The sequence below is a fragment of the Brachycentrus maculatus genome, unplaced genomic scaffold (genome assembly GCF_059751285.1).
Source record: "Brachycentrus maculatus isolate JH-2025_06_01 unplaced genomic scaffold, ASM5975128v1 h1tg000139l, whole genome shotgun sequence".
In the NCBI taxonomy this organism is placed as follows: domain Eukaryota; kingdom Metazoa; phylum Arthropoda; class Insecta; order Trichoptera; family Brachycentridae; genus Brachycentrus; species Brachycentrus maculatus.
The window spans coordinates 479,038-501,549 of record NW_028280892.1 but is presented as its reverse complement, the minus strand read 5'-3'; the positions used below and the strand labels follow the sequence as shown (position 1 = coordinate 501,549).

The following is a 22,512-nucleotide window of genomic DNA, read 5'->3' as shown; positions in this document are numbered from 1 at the left end:
TGAGATTTTAGTAATGTTATATAGTAAGTGAAGCTCTTACCACCAAGACAGGTCATGAGCTACATGACTCATGTAGGTCTTGAGAGTGAACTATGTTACAGAGGGAGGTCACAATAGACCTAATATGGTCGCAGTGACATAAGGGATGCAATATCCCTTGACCTCATAATAAAAAATAAAAATGATACATTTTTTTCTTCTTATTTTTAATTCTTTTGCATTATACAAACATGACATAAATTTAAATACATAAAAATATGAAAAAAAAAAATTTTCAAACCCTTATCCACACCCCACTGGTGCATAGGGCACTGCATCAAACAAACGCAGTGTTATCTTGATTGTTAACACATGAAGGAAAGGTGATCAGCCCCCCGCTTCAGGTACCTGTCCAGGGTAATATGGAATAAATATTAGAGTGAAAAAATCACTTATATTTATTTGACCTCCCCTGGGAATCGAACCCGGGACCTCCGGAACGGTAGCCGAGCGTGCTGACCATTACACTACGTAGGCGGACAAAAATATTAATAAAATACAAATACAAAATATGAATAAAATGTAAATACTAAAAAATATCCCACAAAGGCATGGCCTGTGTGTGGGAATACAATATAATTTAGGTCATAGTAAAGGGCACTGGCAAAAATACAACAGGTATTATAAGTAGAACTAGAATAATAATTGGAATGTGGTTTGCAGCGCCACGGAGTGGCAGCGCGGGGAGGCGCTGCGGCAGGCGGCGCTGGTGGCGGCGGGGCGTGCGCGCGTGTCGCTGGCGGCGCGGGAGGCGCGCCTGGCGGGGCTGCAGGAGCGCCTGCGCTCGGGGCTGGCCGACGAGAAGCGCGACCGCCTCGCGCACACACTGCGCGCCCTCAACCAGGAGATGGCCCGCGAGGACGTCTGGGCCGGTACTGACTCACACTACCACCCTGACATGATTTCTTCAACACTTTGATAAAAAAAATTATAAAATGAAACTCAAACTTTTAACCACTTTTATTTTTGGTACTCTTTTCCATCCGGTTTCGACAAGCATCTTATAGATGACAACGTGCTTGTTGAAACCAGTTGAAAACAATGTTTGATATTATTTTTTAAAATAGAACTCAATCATTGTTTACAACATTTTGAGTGTGTCCAAATACTTGTTCACAAAATCTGCATTATCTCCAATTACAGGAGTAATTTTCATATTATTTTTTGACATCTCATCAAAGATGAAAAAGAATATGAAAGTCTGGGTATTTACGGGGCTGACGACCGTCATAGGCCAGACTTCCATAATCTTCTTCATCTTCGATGAGATGTCTACAAATAATAAAAAAAAATAACTTCTGTAATTGGAGATAATCCAGATTTTGTGAACAAGTATTTGGACACACTCAAATGTTGTAAACAATGTTTGAGTTTTATTTTATAAAGTTAAAAAATGTGCCACAAAGTATCAGCAAAAAACTTAAATATATTTGTAAGGATATACTAGCATGGGCTAATCAGGAACAATGTTTGAGTTTTATTTTATAAAGTTTATAAAATGTGCCACAAAGTATCAGCAAAAAACTTATATATTTGTAAGGATATACTAGCATGGGCTAATCAGGAACAATGTTTGAGTTTTATTTTATAAAGTTTATAAAATGTGCCACAAAGTATCAGCAAAAAACTTAAATATATTTGTAAGGATATACTAGCATGGGCTAATCAGGAACAATGTTTGAGTTTTATTTTATAAAGTTTATAAAATGTGCCACAAAGTATCAGCAAAAAACTTATATATTTGTAAGGATATACTAGCATGGGCTAATCAGGAACAATGTTTGAGTTTTATTTTATAAAGTTTATAAAATGTGCCACAAAGTATCAGCAAAAAACTTAAATATATTTGTAGGGATATACTAGCATGGGCTAATCAGGAACTTCTCAGCATTTGCTCATTGCTGGGTGGAAACCACGTAAAAATTCTCAGGAGAAGCCGTGCTGTCGTCAACAGGCCTTCCGCTTCCACTTCAGGGTTCAGCATTTTGTGTCCTAGCTTGGTTTATGGTACCAATATCCTTCGCTATTTTTATCGTGTATGATACAACCTCTTAAGAGAGTTCCTTATGAACTATCTGGGATCCAATGTCAGGCTGTATTTGTGATTAAAATCAAACGTATATTTTATTGATATTGATCTTGTATATTTTTGTATAAGTGCATTACTCCTTATTTTTAAAGCCGTGAAATGAGTGTAGAACAACCCTGTATCTACTCAATAAAATTATTTTGACTTATATTTTGTATACTGAAAGCATTGATAACTTGTGGTATGTGTAGTGGTATGGTAATAAAAGTGGTACCGTAGAACTTTGATGTTTTACTTGAGCCCAGTACAAAAAAAAAAGAAATCTGTATTTGGTCTACATAATGAACGTATCGACATGATTCATTGTTTCCCTGACAGGTGACACTTATTGTCACTATACTTCGATCGATACCACGATCTAATTTTTTTTTTGTGAGCCCAGTACAAAAAAACTTGTACTTGAGCCCAGTAAGTAACACATCAATGTTCAAGTAGCCCCGTTCTACGGTATTACACAAAGTGAACAATGGATGATAAGGTAGGTGTCTTATTTTGACTCTCTCTGTTCAGGTGCTTCTGAATGGGAGTTGGAGCAAGCCGCCCTCACGGTGGAGAGAGCGGTGATGGGGCGGGTGTACCTTCAGGCCATGTTCCCCAACGGAGACGGCGACATCCTCAGAGATCTGTAAGGCACATTATACACCGACTCTAGAACATTTCAGGGTTGCTGAAAAGCATATCTTTCATATGAGCACTACCTTTCTTGAGATCAATAAACCATTGAACCACACAAAATATATATGTGTAGGAATGTGTGTATGTTGCTAACACAGTGGTAATAACAACATCCCGCAATCTTGTGAATACTCACATATTTTTTGACATCTCATCAAAGATGAAGAAGAATATGGAAGTCTGGGCATTTACGGAGCTGACGACCGTCATAGGGTGGTTTAAGTGATCACTTTACACAGGTGTAACATTCACCAATTCTGCCCATTATTGACAACCACACTACTCAAATTCTTCTTCATCTTTGATGAGATGTCAAAAAATAATATGAAAATAACTGCTGTAATTGGAGATAATCCAGATTTTGTGATCAAGTATTTGGACACACTCAAAATGTTGTTAATACTCACATAGTCTGACAAGCTTCATTTTAGATTAGTCTCTCCTAGTAAACAGTCACTCACTTATAGCTACAGTAATATTTTTATGTATATTATTTCATATATAGTGGATAAATTTTCAAATATATATGTATCTAATAATACGTCTATTATACGCTACTCTAAGTATGTTAAATACTACACAAAAACTTTCATCACAAAACTAAAAATATTTTTTAAGATATGAAGATTTATACACAAACGTTTAATTTTTTAAAAATACGTAAAAACCGCCAGCTCCTGGCATTAATTAGCGTGCAGATCCGCCCAACAAGAATGTGTTAACATTAATTTAACAATATTATTCTACGTGATTCTTTGCAGTTCCTCTTGACATAGCATTTTGTAACAATATTATATCTGTTCCAGCCTGCTGCATGAGCACATCGGGCGTCTCAGTGCGGGGGGCATAGGGCTTCCCGAGCGGGGGCTCGCGGGCGCCCCTTGGCTGCCGGCGCAGAGGATACTAGCTCACCTACCCGTCTATAAAACACCCAGAGATAAGGTCAGCATTTAGCTGCATTTTTTATGTTCTCAATTCCAATTTTAGTTTTGTTGCTATTTTTTGTTGATACACACATATTTCTTAATACATTGTTTGCGGACTGTTTTTTCATCGACCCCAACCCTTATTATACTCAGACAGTCCGCCGCCCAACCCTCAGTATATTAATCAGAGGTAACCATAAACCGAATTCTGATCTGTACAATGTTTTTTGGCGCCTCTCGCGTTCTACCAAGAATAAGCAAAGAGAATGCTTATAAGTGTCTCCCGCTCTCTACCAACAGTATGTAAAAGACGCTTTTAAGTGTTTCCGAAGTCATCAAGTTGAGACAACTATAATATTGACATCTCATCCGTAGGGTAAATAACCCAGTGTCTGATATGAAAAATAATTTTAATGTTGTTAACAATCTGTTTAACTTAGGTGGAGTGTGTGGTGCGTTGTGTGGGCAGTATCATGTCCCTGCTCAGCATGGCCTCCGACGGGGGTACTCCGGGAGCGGACCACCTCACTCCGGTTCTCGTCTACGTCATCATTAAGGTCAGCCGCCACATTCAAAACCTCTTTCTCTAATCTTAACTGTTCGAAGACCTTCACTTTCTGTATCATTTTCATTTTCACTATTAATCGATCACCCTTCGCAGTCCTGCGCCAATCTTTGAATCTTTCTCATCATGATGATTTGTAGAATGTAGTGTTTCTCTGCACGAAAAAATGACCCAGATATGAAATCTTTTGAATCTTTTTTTTTTTAATGATAAATATTTGTGTTTTATTATTTACATAAATATTTCAATTTTATACTATTTCTGTGAGCCTAAGCGACTCATTACTAGAAATAGGTATCAAATTGTGGTAGAATGGGTTCGAACCGAGAAACTCTGACTTAAGAGTCCGCGACACTAACCACGGGACCACAACCCGACACTGATATTCAACAAGAGTTCTCTTTGTGATCCAGATGAAGCATTCTGCTGTGAAGCCACATTTCAAATGCTTTTATCCGATTCATCATATTCACCTTTCGGGTCCAGGTCTCAGAGCCATATCGCTCACTCCTTTCAAGAACGTCATAAATCAAAATACTTGATTTTTCAGGAGAATGTTTTTAAAGTTTAAAAATATAATACAATGTATTAAATTAAATATCAAGCCACTTACTGAACTTTTTACTGTGCAACAGATCTTTTTAGGTAAAACCTGAAGGTTTTTTCTCCATTTGAAAAATATTTAGTATATTTAAAAAAATAATAATTCAATACCCTTTCTTCAAAATGCAAAAATAACACTTTCTGCCCTGTAGCGGGTAAATATTGTGTTAAAAATATGCTTCTTTTTCTGGGATATAGTACATTTTCAGGGCATTCCGAAAACATGCACAACTGAAAATTGACAATTTTTGATTTATGAAGTTCTTGAAAGGAGTGAGCAATATAGCAATACGGATCAAATAGCACTTTATGAGTCTCTGTCCAAGTTTAAGGTTAAGTTTGTCATTGCGGAAGAGCGCTCTCATTTTCTGGACTGATACTCAAATAGAATATAAGAGATGACCGCAAAGGCAGTTTCGGCCTATACTCCCTTTTGAGAAACAGTAAACTAAGGAATAAATGTAGATTAGTCTATATTAACTTTATGAATGAATTTTCACTCTCAGGCCAACCCCCCATCCCTGCTGTCGACGGTCCAGTTTGTCAGCACCTTCCTGAACTCTCCGCTAGAGGGAGAGCAGCTGTACTGCTGGACCCAGTTCAGCTCCGCGGTGGAGTACATCAAGACCATGGACTATACGCGCGCCGCCCGCAGATAGGACCACCACCACCCTACATAGGATCAAATTTATTTTTGTATTCTACATATATTTTTACACATATAATCGACACCCCATATTGATTGACCTAGGTCAGGGGTCAGCTACATGTGGCTCTTTAACCACTTGACAATTTAATTTTTGCTATTGGGAACAAAATAATTGTTGTTTACTAAAAGACACCCGACTGCAAAACTGGTATCATAGCTTCGATTCCCGCAAATTGCAATATAAATCTGAGAATGATTTGTTTTCAATTGATTAGGATATTTTTTGTAGTAAATTTTTAGTTGTTTGAACGTCAAAATACTAAGCCATTATAATATTAAGTGCTTACTCAAAGTGGCTTTACTAAACTGTTGTGCAGTTTCCTATTTTGTCTTCATTGCAAAGAGCTTATATAAAATTGATTATATCAGCTGTGGCCAGCCCAAAAAAGGCTCCAGTGACAAATGACTTACTTAATTAAATTATGCCGCTACGAATGCATCTCATGAAAAGTAGCCATTTCGGACTTGGGGCCTTTTACCTGGCAACAGTCTATATGTAGTTTATTATCAATAATTTTACTCTCTGGTTCGTAATAAACGTCCCATAGGCAATATGACTAGAATAATTCTACCATAGATAATCTGTGTCCGTTAATAAAATGGGTAAGAACCACAAGGTATTTAGAATGAAAATTTACTCTTTTTATTTTGTTTTTGTGATATTATGTATCTGGAGAGATTCCTCATCTTCCCGCTGGGATCGGGAAATGTAATAATAATTGTCAATGGAGAATCATTATAGTTGTAAAAAATTTAGTCATTGCGTACATAACTTCAAATTTCTTTTGAGCCGTCGCAGATGGCAAATCTGTAAAAACATAATTGGCTGGTGTTATGTGGTAAGAATCCATTGGAAGAAAAAATATGAGATTTTTTAACAAACCGAAATTATTGAGATGAGAATATGGATTTACAGGGAGAATTTACAGAGCCCAGAATTTACAATTTACAGAGAGTCTTTGACTCGTTAAGTGATCATTTTACTAACCGTGTAACATTTATCATCCTACCTATGATTAAATATCCATATTGTCTTCTCAAATTTCAGATTTTCAATTTCAGTGTTGCCAATTATCCATTTAAATCTCACATAAGTAATTGGAGCTGAAACTTTTATTTGTGTAATTATTATTTAAAAAAATTGAAATTTTAAATTTATTTATGAAATGTAGACATATGTACAAGTATGTAATGTAAGCAAAGATATTTTTATAATACATGTTACATGTTTATAATCCCCAATTGGTTTTTCTGTATTATAATATTTCAATATAATATTTATTTCACTAATAATTTTAATAATCGGTATTTTAGTTTCAAAACATATCTAAGACTTTTTTCACAAGGGATCCATTCCGCGTATTTATATATATATATATATATATATATATAAATAAAAGTCTACAAGTAATTTTAAAATTATCTACACTTTGTGGTTAAAGCGTTAATTTCCGTGTGCAATCGATGCCTAGGTCTGTTTCCAATTTGAAGAAGCATGAAATAATCATATGGTGACCAAATTTTTTTTTTCAAATTCCTTTCTGAAAAACACCAGTCAATTTTGTATCAATCTGAATAAAATCAAATGCTTGAATTAAGACGAACTTTCGCTTACATTTCTGCTTACAGATCAGCCAAAAGTATGAAGATTTAAGATGTTAGGTAATATAATTGAAAAAGTGTCAATTTTGACTTGATGACTTGTTCAATCCCTTCATCGGGCAGAGAGGTCTTTAAATAAGAGTTCCTTAAATATGTATTTTCAGATATGTATTTTATTTTATTAATAAGAATATTACAATCTAAGGTATCCCCAACCGCTATAGTGTCTTTGCAATAAACGGTTTTTACTGGCGTGCTATAGTTGAACTTTAAAAACCTCTTATTTTGCTTTTTTAAAAAAGCCTTATCTGCACATTTCTATTGGTTAAGAACTATATATATTATTTTTTTTATTGTTGGTGGTCAATGTGATAAAATCACTCGCATATTGTTTGAACTTCCGAGGTTCTTTTGATGTGTTTAAAGGCCTATAAATTGGAACCATTAAAATATATTTTTCTAGCCAAATTGTATACCAACCATCTCGATAAAATCGATAGTCTGCTGTTATTTATATAAATTGAAATTATATATAATAATATTCACACAATGTGGTGCATTCTACCTCTTTGAAGATTTTAAAGGAATTTTTCGGTATTACTTAATTTGTATCTCTGCCTATATAAGTACATAGTTTTTTTTTAATAAGGTTAATTCAAACATATTTTTCTATTTTGCAAATCAATACAAATATACATATATATTTCTTAGATTTTTACAGCCGTTCGTGAACTTGTATCAAAACCAAAAATTCAGTACACAATTTTTTTTAAAAATATCATTCAACAAACTTGTCTCTAGAACTTTCGTTGGGACTGTTTTGTAAAATTTTACTAGGTCGAAATCAATTTTCTATTAAAAATACGACACTGGCACCTCTTAAAAATTCTCCAGATAAGTTTGTCAAAGAAGAGAATTTAAAATAAATATAACTAACTTTTGTCATATTTTTTTGTGCCAAATTTAACTAAAAATTCATAGAGTACTACTCACTTGTAAGAAAAATCTGTATTTTCTTTGTCTATGGTGTTGAATTGTATAACTTTACGCACGACTTACAGACATTAGACTGTAGACCTTTATTTTATTGGAGTTGTGTGTTGCCTGTATTTGATGAAAAAACATAATTTTATTCTCTTATTACTTAAAAGATTGACAGCCACACATGAATAATATCAGGTCAACAACTGACACCATCTGAATGAGAGGACGAAAATGGGTTTGAAAGAATTTCGCTGACCAAAATCTACCTGCTTAAAATTTGACCATATGTTTTTTTGTTTTTTTTTCGATGAAGGCACTGCATTTTATAATTTTTAGATTTAACTTTTTTCTATTTGCAATATATTTACTTTCTTTACAATGTATGCAAATATATAAATTTCAGTGTTATTTTCAGTTTAAGATTAAGCCTCTTATCTGGATTGTAATTTATGCCGGATTAAATCATAGCCAAACTTGACATGACTCTATTAATAATAATTAGTAATCATTAATGAACCACTCAAATTGGTTATAATTCAATATTAATAGTTTTAATATGACCAAGTGTTGGACGTACAAGGTTGATTACATTCCATATTTGTACATAATTATATATTTAAATAATTTAATAACGATATTGTTTGATTTTTTTTTTGCTATACTAGTATTCTTCTTGCCGAAGCTGTGTTAAATAATAAGTCTCGAGTGTTGCCACATGTGTAAATAATTTTAAGTGTAATAAAATAAAAGTCTTGCTAGTCAATTAAATGTACACCCTAAAATGTCTGCTCAAAATGGGGGCAAGTTAAACTTGCGGATGTAGGAGCGATGCTAAGTATAATTTTGCGCACTCAATCTCAAAGTTAAGCTTTAATTTTATTAACTTTCTTGTTTGTGTACTCGCATTGTGCACAATGCTGTATATAATATCAGAGGTTCATGGTATTATTTGTTATTCAATATATTATTTTATGAGAACTTGTAAAACATTCAATCGCTTTTATTAACTCCCAATAAGTTGATCTTACAAATATATTTAATAAAGTACTTATATATTTAAACGATTATTTTTTATTTCTTGTTTTGTTTTATGAAAGTGTTTACAAACTTTTTTACTATATTAAACCACAGTTCAAAAAAATTTTGAATCTAACTTTAACTGATTTTCATTCTTAAGCATATTTACGCGCTCTCCAATTATGTGCTCGCCAGGTGGGACATACAAAATCAAAGTGTAAACGCGCTTACCTTTGTGCTTGTTTCTAACCAATGTCAAGCACTAATTTTCATAATCTAAAATATGAAACACATTTAACACCGCACTGTGTACATATTTGGTAAATCTTCATTCAAAATATTATTTTTTTATAAGATTTTAATTTTTTTTTAAATGTTTAGGCCTACCGGGAACAGTCTTAAGGTGGGGACTGACCAGAGCATTTCGTCGTAACGTAGCACGTTACGATGCGAGCATTCCTATAGTCAGTACAGCGAGCCGAGCGCTCGATGCTTGCGGACGCCACGAGCGAGTTACGACGTTACGTTACGACGAAATTCTCCGGTCAGTCCCCACCTTTACTAATACTTCCTGGCACTTAAAGGGTTAACAAGGTCACAAAAACTTATTGATGCATATTCTATGCCTCCACTTTCGATTATCACTTTCTATATTATTACTTTTGATTATTACTTTAAAGTTTAAAAAAAAAACGGCAATACAGGGAGACATTTTAACCTCGTTATCTTTCCTCGCTTTTTTCTAATGATACTATTTTATTATTATTCTGTTGTAATAAGTATCTACCCTACTATTTGTTATTAATTTTTAAATTTTCATAGGTAAGTACTTGTGTCCGACCCATCATGACGTATGAAATCGAAAGTAGAGCAGACACCGCTGCCACAAAAAACACGCTTTGAGTGTCAGAAATGAAGACTCTGAGAAGCATAACAGGCAAGAGTCTTCGAGATAGATTGAGAAATGCCAAGATCAGGGAAATATGCGAGATCGAAGATGTCGTTAGGTGGGGAAGGCAACGAAGAAGATAATGGTATGCGCATGTGAGGAGAATGGAACCATCCAGACTCCCCCACATCGCATTTTACGGCCAACCCCATGGTAGACGACTCCCGGGCAGACCACCAAAGAGATGGGCCGATAGCTGGGAATCGACGTCGCAGGAGGCTAATCGCTCTTAAAAACAGGCCGTAAGGCCTACAATAAGAAGAAGAAGAAGAAGAATTTTCATAGGTAAGTACTTCATATTTATTTTTTCTATGCACTTAAAGAAATGTTTTTCTATGGTTTCGTAATGTCAGTGTGAATTAGGTTAGGTAACTGATAGGCAAAATATATTGTACAATGAAGTGTTATTGTTTTAGTTTGAAGTCGGTAAATTTTATTTGAGAAGATATAACGAAATCGTAACTTACATAAAACAATATGAATCCGAATAGTGACCCAATGGAGAATCCACAGAAGCAGCTAAAGGGCTACAAATTCTCGAGAGATGAAATTCGAGTGTTAGAAGAATGCAATAGGGAAAGTTTTTATCAAAGATCGTTACCATTGAGCGGCGCTCTAGGATTTTTAACTTATTACACCGTGAGATCGGGATACCTCGCTCCTAATCGGAAATTCGGCGCAGTACCTAAAGTCATGGTTGCGTGCATGATTGGATATTTTGGGGGAAAACTTTCCTATCAACAAAAGTGCGCCGATAAATTAATGCAGCTGCCCGATAGCCAACTGGCGGAGATCCTCAGACAGCGTAAGAATAAAGATTTTAGCGATTCTAGAAGTCCGCTGTCAATGTATGGGGCAGCGGCGCCCGACGTGTATTCGGACGCGGTCGCCAGCTCTAAGAGCTCTTCCCTGGATCTAGACACTGACAGGCCGTCGTTTAGCGGGTTAGAGGAGAATAAGAAGCCATCTCTGGACTCGGTAATCGGTGGGAGCGAAGACCTGCTTCTTCCCAAGGCGCCGGGGATGACATACGACGAGCTCCGAAAGAAGAACAGAGAAGATAGCATGGCGGCGCGCTCGCAGCCCTACAGGCTAGACGAACCCATGCCCCCCATCTCCAGAGCTCCGCCTCCCCGGGTTCAGCAATCCGCAAAGAACCAATATGGGGACGACATTAACTAGCGGCTTACATTATGGCAGAGCATAATAGACTAATAGGAATCCGCCAGTTATTTTCCCGGTGTAAAACAATTAATAAAGCCAACTAGCATTGTTGTTAGTTATAAAGAAACTTATATTCATTTTTATTTATTGTACAACAGAACTGTTTTAGCAACTTGCTCTGATAATTTTTATACTTTACTTTAAATAAAAATTTATTAGTCCAGGTGAAATCCTGTAGAATTACTTCAAATTAACTTTTATTATTCAAACCTTGCTTTGCTGTTTTTCACTGTAAAAAGATAAAGCACTCTAAACAAACACTTCATATCAACAATGCTTTTTCGGTTTTTATACTACGGTGGTTTATACTTCATCCTTTAAAAAAAAGATTCTATGTAATGTCCTTTATTGTCCTCTATAATTTCCATATTCACCTAGTAATACCCTTCATCTCGAAGACATTTCCTTGATCAGACAATTTACATTACTTCTCATTTTTATTATTTATTATAAAATATATAAAAAGGTGTTTAAACTTATATTTCGAGTTAAACTGACGATTCGGGGTATTATAGTAATATAGGTGGACGAGTTCCTTCGATCACGTGAATACAATACGCTAAATAAATCAAGAATAACAAAAACAGTTGGTAAACTCGACACGCTAGAGCTGAACTTGGGATTTCGTCAGTAATTTTTGATTTACTTCAGCTTTGGGTAAATTTGAGCACACTCCTCACTATGGGTAAAATAGTTATCAATATCTAACAGTAATCAGTCATGGAGTAATATATAATATCTCAAAGATAAATTAATAGTAGAATTTACTAATATAAATACCCTCCAAACATTCATGAATGACTAGAATTATTGATTGGATATTATAATTCATTTTTAAGGACAAGGAGAGAAGATACTCAAGAATAAAGATCTTAGCTATAAGGACAACGATGCAGAAGAATGATTAATTATTTCTGTACTATAAAGGCATGAAAAATTACTGATGTTATTTTGTACTGAAAATATAAAAAATGTTGAATTTACTAAAAAAAATAAAAAGAGACATCCACACTTCCAAAATTATATTGACCTGGGATAAAATAAGCATTTTATTTTCCAATCTTTTGTAAAAGAAGCAGTGATTTTTGTAAATTTCTTTCAACGTAATGTGGTGCTGGTGCTATTTTGATCATATATTATATAATCTCGAGGCAATTTAGTTTTATGATTCGGAAGCTAGTTGTGGCAGAAAATTACATAAAACTTTTCAAAACTTGGCAGCTGCTAGGATACAGACCTTATCTGAATGTTGGCAATGAACATGCGTAAATCCATTACAGTAATCTCTCATAGGATCATGCACGCTACTTGGTAGCTTCACTGTATAGGCAAATCGCCTTCAGAATGCTGAATCCACAACCAACAGTAACTATCATTCACATTGTTTCCATGTAAATCACTAATGAGAGCTAGTGACACTTAAATTTATGACAAGATGGGCTTTATAGCTTTCCATTACCATTAATTTTTTGGCATACGTTCCACTTCACTTACGTGTAACGGCAACAAATTTAAATAAAAAATTAGCTTTTCATGATAAATGCATTTATATTTTTGACTTGACTTTTGTCATAAATATCCGAGTAAAGGAAAAATATAAGAGCGAAATAATTACTTATATATTTTAGAAGGGTTTTTAATGTACTAATGCATTGAGCTATTGATATAAAAAGGATATTTTTCAGTATGCTTATTATTACATTACTGACTCATCATAGTGGAACCTCTCATAAGAAGTTTAATTCGTTCCAGCATCTTACTCATTAAGTGAAACATTTTTTCCCATACAAATCAATGTAAAATATGATAATGCGTTCCAGGCCGAAAGAAAAACATTTATTCAAATAAAACTACATATAAATTGTTAAGGAGTGTAAAAACTCGGAATATAATTCAGATTTAAAAAAAAAAAAAGAATTTATGACAAATCTATTCATTAATAGCCACCATTAGGATGATGCTTCTTAATGTAATACAGCAGTTTCCCATGCTTTCAGCATTTCTCTTATTGTGCTGGAAGATTGTTGCTCCGCTACTTCTTCCTCCTCCATCAACAGATTCTTCTCCATAATTTCTTGCTATGAAACTCCATAAGCTCTTCGGTGGTCAGCTCTTGGCTGTACTCTTTCACAAGCTCTTCAATATCATTGTTATCCACCTCGAGTCCCATGATATTGGCTAATGAGACAATCTCTTTGACTGTAGTCTCCACAGTTACTGTTTCAAAATCATATTTGACAACACTCTCTGGCCAAAGTTTTTCCAAGCAGAAGTGAGGGTTCTTTTGGTTAACCTCCTTCCCAAGCCGCGAAAGTCCAGGTTCACAATTAAATGTCGTGGAAAAGGGACTTGCCCTTCCTGTTACTCGTTATGCAAAACATCGCTCGTTAAGGGAGTAACTTTTTCACATTTTGTTTTGATCGTTATGTGAATCACTCGTTATGAGAGGTTCCACTGTACTTACATATACCAATTTATGTCAACTCCATCTAGGCTTGCATTACAGTAAAAATGTCATGATTTAACAAATTGATACCTTGTCTGACACCTGTGGCTGACAGTATACTTATTTCATAATTCACAAATTACTATTATGTGGGGACAACCCCACACTCAGACTAACAAGAATTTTTTAATTCTTCCAATTGCACTTCGGCTACCCATTTTCGATGTATGTGAAAATAATTATTTGCCATAAAATTATATCGAAAATAAATTAAAGGTTTGCCTTTCTATTTTATGAGATCAAACCTCAAAACACAAGAAATATTTTGGACATTTTATGAAAATGTTAAGCATTGAGCATATTAAAAATTAAACTATGTATGTGGTAGGAATGTGAATTAAATTATATATATATTCTGTGAAATAGGCCTGGGCCATCTGGGAATAAGTTAAAATATTTTACCAATTTAATTGACAATGTACATATCGCACATTGTTAAAAAAATATTTTCAGAAAAATGTCTTGGGTGTTACCTAAAACTAAATCTGGAACTAAAATTGAACATGGAAAATCCAACTGCGAAATAAAATAGAATCACTGAAAGTTCTGGTAGAGTTGTGGTCTTCACTTTGTTGTTATATCGAGAGATATTGTTTAAATAAAAGTTTATTTTGGGATATTTCAGAGTAAATGAAAACAAAATAATTTGGTGGAGATGAACAATTTTATTGAATCATTCACACGATAAGATGGTCAACGCGTATAAATACAGCCCTGTAGAGTGCGGTGCGGCTGACACCATTCTCTCTGCCGAGGAATTAACCTGCAAACAATAACCAGCATTACAACATTTGTAAAAGTAATAAACAGGATAAGAAAATGGTATATGTATCATTTACATTAATATACCTTAAAATTAGAAGACACAGCACAGCCTATGACCTCGGCCTCTCCTTCTTCTCTTTGTATAGGGCGAGAAGAGACACGTTGGCCACCTTAACCACCTGAGAAAGAGACAACATCATTAGTCTACGGAGTAAACGCGATATAATAAACAATCAGAAAATTTGCAGTGAATGGCAGACTCAGTCTGGTTTTATCATCATTTTACCTCAAGAGTAGCAAATACAAATAAATGTAGCATCATTTGTCTGGCCTAATTTACAAACCTAAATACAGTAGAACCTCTCACAAGCGTAATTCCTTAAGGAATCTTACTCCTTAAGCGAAAGATTTGTGTTTTGACTAGTACGGAAGACCCGGCTCACAAGTAAATGTGAAAAAGGGACTTGCCCTTTCTTTGTAACTCATGCGAAATGTCCCTTGCTAAGGGCGTTTGTACACTACCCGGAATTTTGCCATCCGGCAGTCCGGTTTTGAAAAATGAAAGCGACAACAGTTTAGCGTGGTCTAATTTGCGCGCAACGTGTTCACGCACCGATCCGAAGAAAGATGGACAAAAGTACAAGCCGTTTTAAAACGCTAACTGACGTGACGGACGATAAAATTCCGTGTAGTGCGCAAACTCCCTAAGGGAGCAACTTATTCAATTTTTTCGTTCATTATGAGAGGTTCCACTGTAGATGATTAGCTATAGATTCTCTCTCATTGAATAGTCCTGTCTGGTGTTTACCTTGAATCTGACTCCGGGAATGTCTCCTACGGCGTGACCCTTCCTACCGAAGCCTGCCACTAGAACTTCGTCGTTCTCTTCAATGTGGTTGAGGCAACCGTCCCGGGGAACGAAGGCGGTGATCTTCTTGCCGTTCTTGATCAGCTGGACCCTCACGCACTTGCGGATGGCGGAGTTAGGCTGCTTGGCTTCAACACCACTGCAAGGAAGAATCACCCATTTAATATGAACATCTCACACAACACAAAACCTCAAAATGAATATAATAAATAGGGTGAAAATACAGTAATTTCATTCTTCTAAGGGAGCTAGATCAGTGGAACTTACATATAAATTACAGTCAGTAAGTAAACCACAATAAAAAAACGTTAAAAACCATTATAAAGAAAATAATGGAAACAATTCAACACACGTAAGATGAAATCCTAAATCCCTATAATGGGAAATGAATCTCAGGAAAAAGAAACAGGAAACAGAAATTGATTTAGAGGGCAAAATACACACCCAAAGAATAAAACTCTGTGGTCAACTGGGAAACTGCACTAAATGGAAGTTAGTTAAAAGTTCAACTGTATTAGTTTTGTCATAGCACACATTCATTGTTTAATATTTATACGCAATACTCGGATTGAGAATCTTACATCAAAAAGATTAGTTGACTATTATTAGTGGAAGATCTAGAACCATTTAAATCTCATTTTATATGAGGAGAGTTTTACTAAATATATCTGATTATAACATAATATTCAAAATGAATCTTTAGGAAAAATAATGCATACAAGTATAAAAGATAAAAATTACTGTATTACTTTACCACCTTTTAAATTATGTAAAATAAAACACAAATAATTAAACATCAGCTATCTACACACATGTACATGGACAACACGATTTGCAAGACAACAGGCGAGGAAATTGGAACAGCAACGTCTGAATGAACATAATACATTCCATCTGCGGAGACAGCATTAGCATATTGTATTGACAACCATCTGCGGGGGGGCGAGGTAGAGGGCGACACCGAAACTCGCAGTATTATCCTGTGATTGTGTAACAGTGTACAACATTCACAGGGGTAATACCACGGGCCTCAGTGTGCCATTCCGGCAACTTCCGACGGCTTCTTGTACGGAGGCACACAAATGTATGCCAGAGGAGCTTGGTAGGTAAAAGACCCTTAGGATTACGTCTGCGAGATGATTAAAAGCTATTTGAAAGGCTGAAAACCACAAGAGTCCGAGTAACAGTAACATTTGGTTGTCCGTTTTCCTCAAAACCACATTATTTAATGACAAGGGTAAATTACGGCAGTATTGTTCACAAAAAAACATATCTTTGTTTATTAACACATTGTTTGCGTTTGTTTTCATCAACCCCGACCCTAATTAGTATGCTAATTAGCATCGTATCTAAATAACCAAACCTGATTCCGATTTTTATAATGTTTTTTGGGGTCTCACACTCTACCAATAGAACACTTATAAGCGTCTTCCGCTCTCTACCAACAGTATGTAAGACACTTTTAGGCGTTTCCCGCAAACAATGCGTTAACCACAAAAAAATTATTACCGACAACTATAATTTACAGCAGTTAAATTTTAACTGCAATTGTAACTAACCAACACTGAATATTATGCACACTTAGTATTTGCATACATTCTTCACCTCTATCAAATTCATGCATCTCTTTTTACATGGCAATTATTCCCACTCTTGACCTGTCCACTGTTCAGTATCCGAGGTACTTGATCATGCGGAATCTTCCTCAGCTGGAGATGGATGGATCCAACCACATTTGCCGCACATAGATTTCGCTCACTCCTTTCAACGTCATATATCAGAAATTGAAAATATTCAGTTGTGCATGTATTCGGAATGCCCAGAAAATGTACTATATCCCAGCAAAAGCGGCATATTTTTAACTTAATATTTACCCGCTACAGGGCAGAAAGTGTTGTTTTTGCATTTTGAAGAAAAGGTATTGTTTAATTTTTTTTTTAAAATATAACTTATATTTTTCAAATGGAGAAAAAACCTTCAGGTTAAAAAAATCTGTGGCATGGTAAAAAGTTCAGTAAGTGGCTTGATATTTATTTTAAATGCATTTTATTACATTCTTAAACCCTAAAAAACAATCTCCTGAAAAATCAAGTTTCTGGGCATTCCGAAAACATGTACAACTGAAAATTTACAATTTTTGATACATGACGTTGTTGAAAGAGTGAGCGATATCAGAACAGTATTTTCATATATTTTTCTTCCATCATAAATTCTTTGCTTATATTTAATATGTTTATAACATCAATTAAAAAATGCACAAAAGAAAAAGATTACCATACACCTAAATTTCATTGTAGTTGTATTCAAAACCCAAAGACTGATCACCATGTCTTCATACAATCAGTGACAAAATTGATTTGTATCATTCCAATGTGGTGTCCTTTGCACCACTTGGGTGTGGACATGGACCAGAAGAATAAAATCTTATTTTTTTGAAAATTTTATAAGCCGTAAATATTTACGTAAAATTTATAAAAGAATGAACTTTTAAAAGTATCATCCCCTTAAAGAAAAATAATCAATTTTATTAAACTTTATAGAAATTAATAATTAAATCTATTTTTAGTTCTTTTGAAAAAAAATCTAATTTTATGATTAAATCATTAGTAAATAATTAACCATGCAAGTACTAAGTCACATCTGCTTCTAAGTTGCACATTTAAAAAAATAATAAGCCACATATAAATTATTAAAAAAGGGAAAACTAAACAGTTAGGTTAGTGGTGGTAATATGGTTAGAAAAAAAATCCAAAAGTAGTTTTTAATCTATGTGAATTGATTACAGCCAAACCAATAAATAAACACTGCAGTCAAAATGGATGCATTTATGTTAAAACATGTGCAATTATTTTAACACTAAAATAATTGTCACAGTTGCACATGGAAATAGGTTAAATTATATTTTTTATTAATTTATGGTTAGCAGTTATAGAAAGATGTGTACTAGATTTATAAAGCATAACCTCAACTTTCCGAGCAATTAAGCTCGGATGTTTTTATAATACAGTTAGTTTTACGTAAATAACAGTTAGAGCACCACATGTCATGAACTCATTCACACACGCCGGAGTATACTATAAACGTGCTATTATTTTAAAAAGAACTGTATATTTGCTGAATACTTGCATGAAATAACTGATGGATGGAACATGTGCTGTCTGGAATTTTGAACTTCAACACCAACAACAAATTTATAATATATTATAGGTTAGAGTAAATTTTACAAATAATCCTGGTGGACGCTAACAGGGGCGGTAGAGCAAACTACTTCTAGAAAATGATGGAAAATGGGAAACGTACTTACACCTTCTCCAGGACGATACCCTTGGCGTGAGATGCTCCTCCGAAGGGGTTGGCCTTCCAACGAGTTCCCAAATGGGCCTTTTTGTATTCTTTGTCGGCCCATCGCTGCTGACGACGGTGATCTGCGTGCTTGCGGGCGGTACGGAGTCCACGGGGCTTGCCTGCACAGAAGATAAAAAACTCTTAGAGAAACCGCCGAAAACCAAAAATATTTCGTCAACACGTATAATCGAGTCGAAATACACCGTTCAAAACTACAATTAAAGCGAATAGTAAAGTGAACGAGTATGGATGAATGAGATTACGATTAGGCACCACGCGAAAATCATGTCGGCACTATGGCGGTTACGACGCCGACCGATTACTACAGAGTATTTTGGCGAATTTTACGGATTTAAAATAAAATCTTTACGCTCACTGCTTAGCTTTAGCAACAAACTTACATAAATAAATGCAAAGTTTATCCGAATCACTTAATTTAACATATAAACTTAAAAAGTCGCCTCACCCATCTTGAGCGCGTACGACACAGTCCTTGACGGAAGTGAAAGAGGCTTGTCAGAAATAAACTGAATGGGACATGCGCGACAAATAGGAATGGTTGCGTTTACTTTTTTTTTATTCGTATGGCAATCAATTTTATATGGCTACTTGTAAATTAACATCGGTAGCCTACCTATGAATTTTCATAAGAAACATTATGAAATCTAAAAATTTGGAGATAATTTCGTTTGTAATAGAAGGTGGCATAAAATTATTTTGATTTTTGTTGCACGATAACAAATATTTTCTATCATGAACTTTCATTACTTTTTAAACCATTCATATTTTAAACTTTTACTTTTTTACTCTTGCTGTGCTTTGTACATAGTGCACCTCATTGAATCCATCGAAGATAACGTGATCAATTATGCATTCCACAATCATTCATCTAGGAGTAGGAAACATATTACAAGACACAGATGACCTGGCGTAAAAAACGTGCCAATAAACAGCAACATTTTTCACATTCAATTTTGATGCGTTAGATTGTTTAGTAATTTTATACAAAAATAAATGTTCAAATGTATACATATACATGTAAATATTTGGTTTAATATTGCTAAAACATGCAAAACCTTGTTATTTAAATCGTATCCACATTAGTATATCTATCAATTACTACTAAAAATAGGAAGAGAGGTGCAAAAAGATTTTTTTTAGGGAGACGTGGAAGCATAAAGTGTAGAAACCATTGCCGATGAACTAACGATTACCCATATCTCTGTAGATTTCTTGTGGTAGTTAGTTGGCAAAAATGAATCATATAAAATTATATTTATTGTTTATATTGTCTTTTTAAGTGTCATCTTTTTTTAATTAAAAGTACTATTTCTTATATTGGTTATTGTTTTTTAGTTAAAATTTACTGAAGGTGATTATGATTTCAAATAAACGTTTGAACGAAGTAATTAACTTTAGGCTTCCGATACCAATTCGAGTAAACATAATCATCCTTTGGATTTAAAAGGATTCTACCTATTTGTTCATATAAGGATTTTTTATGTATTGATAGAACCATTTACCAGAACTCCGAGGACAATCGATGTTTAAAAAAAATAGTGACTTCGTTGAAAACGGAGCTAACAATAATTTTCTAAATATGTAGGATAATATTAATGATATTTATTTCAATTTTTAAATAGGTAGATACCATTTTTTACTTATCATCTAAGTAATTCATTAATACATATGGCAATAACGCAATTTAATAGATCGCCGAAGAAGCCCAACCAGGGGGGGTCGACTCGTAAACGTCAGATTGTTCAAAAAACGACCAGAAAATGACGAGACACACTAATACACTAACAAAAACACCAAAACGGGAACGAAAAATACGAGATACCAACAAGTTGTTCAAATATTTCAAATAAATATGGACAGACTATGGTTATAGACAATTATCGATAGAAAAATAGAAATCCGTCTATGAAGAACTTCATAATATTGAGTATTATGCCAAAGTTAAAGTTAAATTTTGCGTATGAAAGTGTAGTTTTTTTTACTTAACACAACGCTCCCTTGAACTTCTGCAGCACCCCCCAAATGCAAAAAATTTAAAAACGCCTAGCCAGACTTCCAAAACGCCCACAAAGGGGCGCTGGCACCCCCGTTAAGAAACATAACTTCAGAAAGTGGTGGGCACTCCTTCCGCCCTTTTAAAATATTGTATTTTCTAGAATTTTAAATATAATATAGTAATTTGAAAATTCTATCGTTTTTGTTTTTGTTGAAAAGCCTTATATTTATACATAGTTTGAGATAATAATTTCAAAACCACCATTACCATTACCATTTACCATTGTAAGGCTGAGTTGAGTAACCATTTTTAATCGCCTGAACTCTTTTTATAAATGTCGCGTTTTAGCCGTGACCTTTCTATTTTTGTTTACACTGAAATAAATAAATTTAGATAGTGAAATATCTTCTTTGTAATATTAATATTATAATTTTGAAAATATGTTTTACAACAAATTTCAATATAAATACCATTTAACCTGAAAAATGAATGATAAATATTTCGGCGGGTGGATTTGACATTCAGCCGCGGCGAAGTCACGCCCAGCCGGGAGCTTAGTACTTCTAGCCGTTTACGTCACTTCCGGCCGCTGGCGAATATCACTTCCAGCCATAAAAAATCGAGGTAGTTGGCGGTCTTTATATAAAATAGTTAGTCTGTGAGCCCAACTGTCATGCAGTTTGCTTTTGTTTATATTTAACTTCATAAGGAGTTTGCTGGAACATCTTGCTGAATTCAGCTAGAATTCACCGGTAACATTATATACACAAATATTTATTCATATTCTCTATAGGAGTAACATGATTAAAACGGGCGAAGCAAGGAAAGACGGCGGGCCAGGTTATGTCGGTATAAGATTTTGTCAAGAATGTAATAACATGTTATATCCGAAAGAAGATAAAAACAACAAGGTTCTTCTCTACGCATGCCGGAATTGCGACTACAAACAGCTGGCTGACTCTAACTGTGTGTACGTGAACAAAATTATGCACGAAGTAGATGAATTGACTCATATCAATCCTGACGTGGTGAGCGATCCCACTTTGCCTAGGACGAAAGAGCACCAATGTCCCAAATGCAACAACAGAGAAGCCGTGTTCTTCCAGGGGCAGACGAGGAGAGCAGAAGAAGAGATGAGGCTTTATTATGTATGCACAAGTTGTAAACATAGATGGACTGAATAGATTTTTCCCTCCGATATCGTACTTGTTACTCATATAATTTTCAAACAATCACTGATGTGTAAAAAAAAAAAAATACTATAGTGTTTCATCTAACTTTTAAGTAATTCTCGATTTGATATTGGAAATAAATATTTTATATTATTCTCCTGAGTTTTTATATCCATTTTTAATCTCATAACAGCTCCAAACTACAGCAGGACCTCTTAGACCAAGGGTGGCCAACCCGCGGCCCGCGTGCCGTATGCGACCCGCCGGGTGTCTTCTTGTGGCCCGCGGAGCAAATCATAAATTTTTCTATAAGTGTACATAAAACCTCCAAAAGAACATTCTATCGTACGTATTTCGTTTCATATCTTGTATATGGAAGTAACTCACTATTATGATAATTTCTTGTATGGTATATTCGTGTTAAAACAACCGCAACATTTTGTGATCGACTTTTAAA

The 22,512-nt window shown here is 34.7% G+C and overlaps 4 protein-coding genes across 4 annotated transcripts in view; 3 read left to right on the top strand and 1 right to left on the bottom strand.

Annotated features, from left to right (window-relative positions):
• Positions 1 to 9,261, top strand: part of Gapvd1 (GTPase activating protein and VPS9 domains 1) — a 44,363-nt gene extending 35,102 nt beyond the window's left edge. The window contains exons 23-27 of the mRNA XM_088260668.1: positions 703 to 911; positions 2,639 to 2,753; positions 3,610 to 3,745; positions 4,170 to 4,286; positions 5,404 to 9,261. Of these exons, the coding sequence (XP_088116794.1) occupies positions 703 to 911; positions 2,639 to 2,753; positions 3,610 to 3,745; positions 4,170 to 4,286; positions 5,404 to 5,556 (730 nt within the window). The 3' untranslated portion in view covers positions 5,557 to 9,261. The remainder of the gene's footprint in view (positions 1 to 702; positions 912 to 2,638; positions 2,754 to 3,609; positions 3,746 to 4,169; positions 4,287 to 5,403) is intronic.
• A 1,238-nt stretch (positions 9,262 to 10,499) lies between these two features.
• On the top strand, positions 10,500 to 12,402 carry asrij (OCIA domain-containing protein asrij). Its single transcript, XM_088260578.1, has one exon. The coding sequence runs from the start codon at positions 10,636 to 10,638 to the stop codon at positions 11,338 to 11,340; it is 705 nt and encodes a 234-aa protein (XP_088116704.1). The 5' UTR covers positions 10,500 to 10,635; the 3' UTR covers positions 11,341 to 12,402.
• A 2,131-nt stretch (positions 12,403 to 14,533) lies between these two features.
• RpS23 (ribosomal protein S23) lies at positions 14,534 to 19,377 on the bottom strand. The gene is made up of 5 exons (XM_088260571.1): positions 19,333 to 19,377; positions 18,826 to 18,985; positions 15,462 to 15,660; positions 14,738 to 14,832; positions 14,534 to 14,651 (listed from the first exon to the last, which is right to left on the bottom strand). The coding sequence occupies exons 1-4, from the start codon at positions 19,334 to 19,336 to the stop codon at positions 14,764 to 14,766; spliced, it is 432 nt and encodes a 143-aa protein (XP_088116697.1). The 5' UTR covers positions 19,337 to 19,377; the 3' UTR covers positions 14,534 to 14,651; positions 14,738 to 14,763.
• A 2,173-nt stretch (positions 19,378 to 21,550) lies between these two features.
• Polr2I (RNA polymerase II subunit RpII15) lies at positions 21,551 to 22,210 on the top strand. The gene has a single exon (XM_088260577.1). The coding sequence runs from the start codon at positions 21,684 to 21,686 to the stop codon at positions 22,065 to 22,067; it is 384 nt and encodes a 127-aa protein (XP_088116703.1). The 5' UTR covers positions 21,551 to 21,683; the 3' UTR covers positions 22,068 to 22,210.
• The last annotated feature ends 302 nt before the right edge of the window (positions 22,211 to 22,512 follow it).

What these genes read in the sequence shown, in the direction of transcription:
- RpS23 (XM_088260571.1), bottom strand. An exon ending in GGTATCGTCCTGGAGAAGGT is followed by an intron (nt 15,661 to 18,825) that starts GTAAGTACGTTT and finishes TCTTCCTTGCAG; the next exon opens with TGGTGTTGAAGCCAAGCAGC. An exon ending in TTCCCGGAGTCAGATTCAAG is followed by an intron (nt 14,833 to 15,461) that starts GTAAACACCAGA and finishes TCTCTTTCTCAG; the next exon opens with GTGGTTAAGGTGGCCAACGT.
- Polr2I (XM_088260577.1), top strand. Translation starts at nt 21,684, where the DNA reads ATGATTAAAACGGGCGAAGCAAGGAAAGACGGCGGGCCAGGTTATGTC.
- asrij (XM_088260578.1), top strand. Translation starts at nt 10,636, where the DNA reads ATGAATCCGAATAGTGACCCAATGGAGAATCCACAGAAGCAGCTAAAG.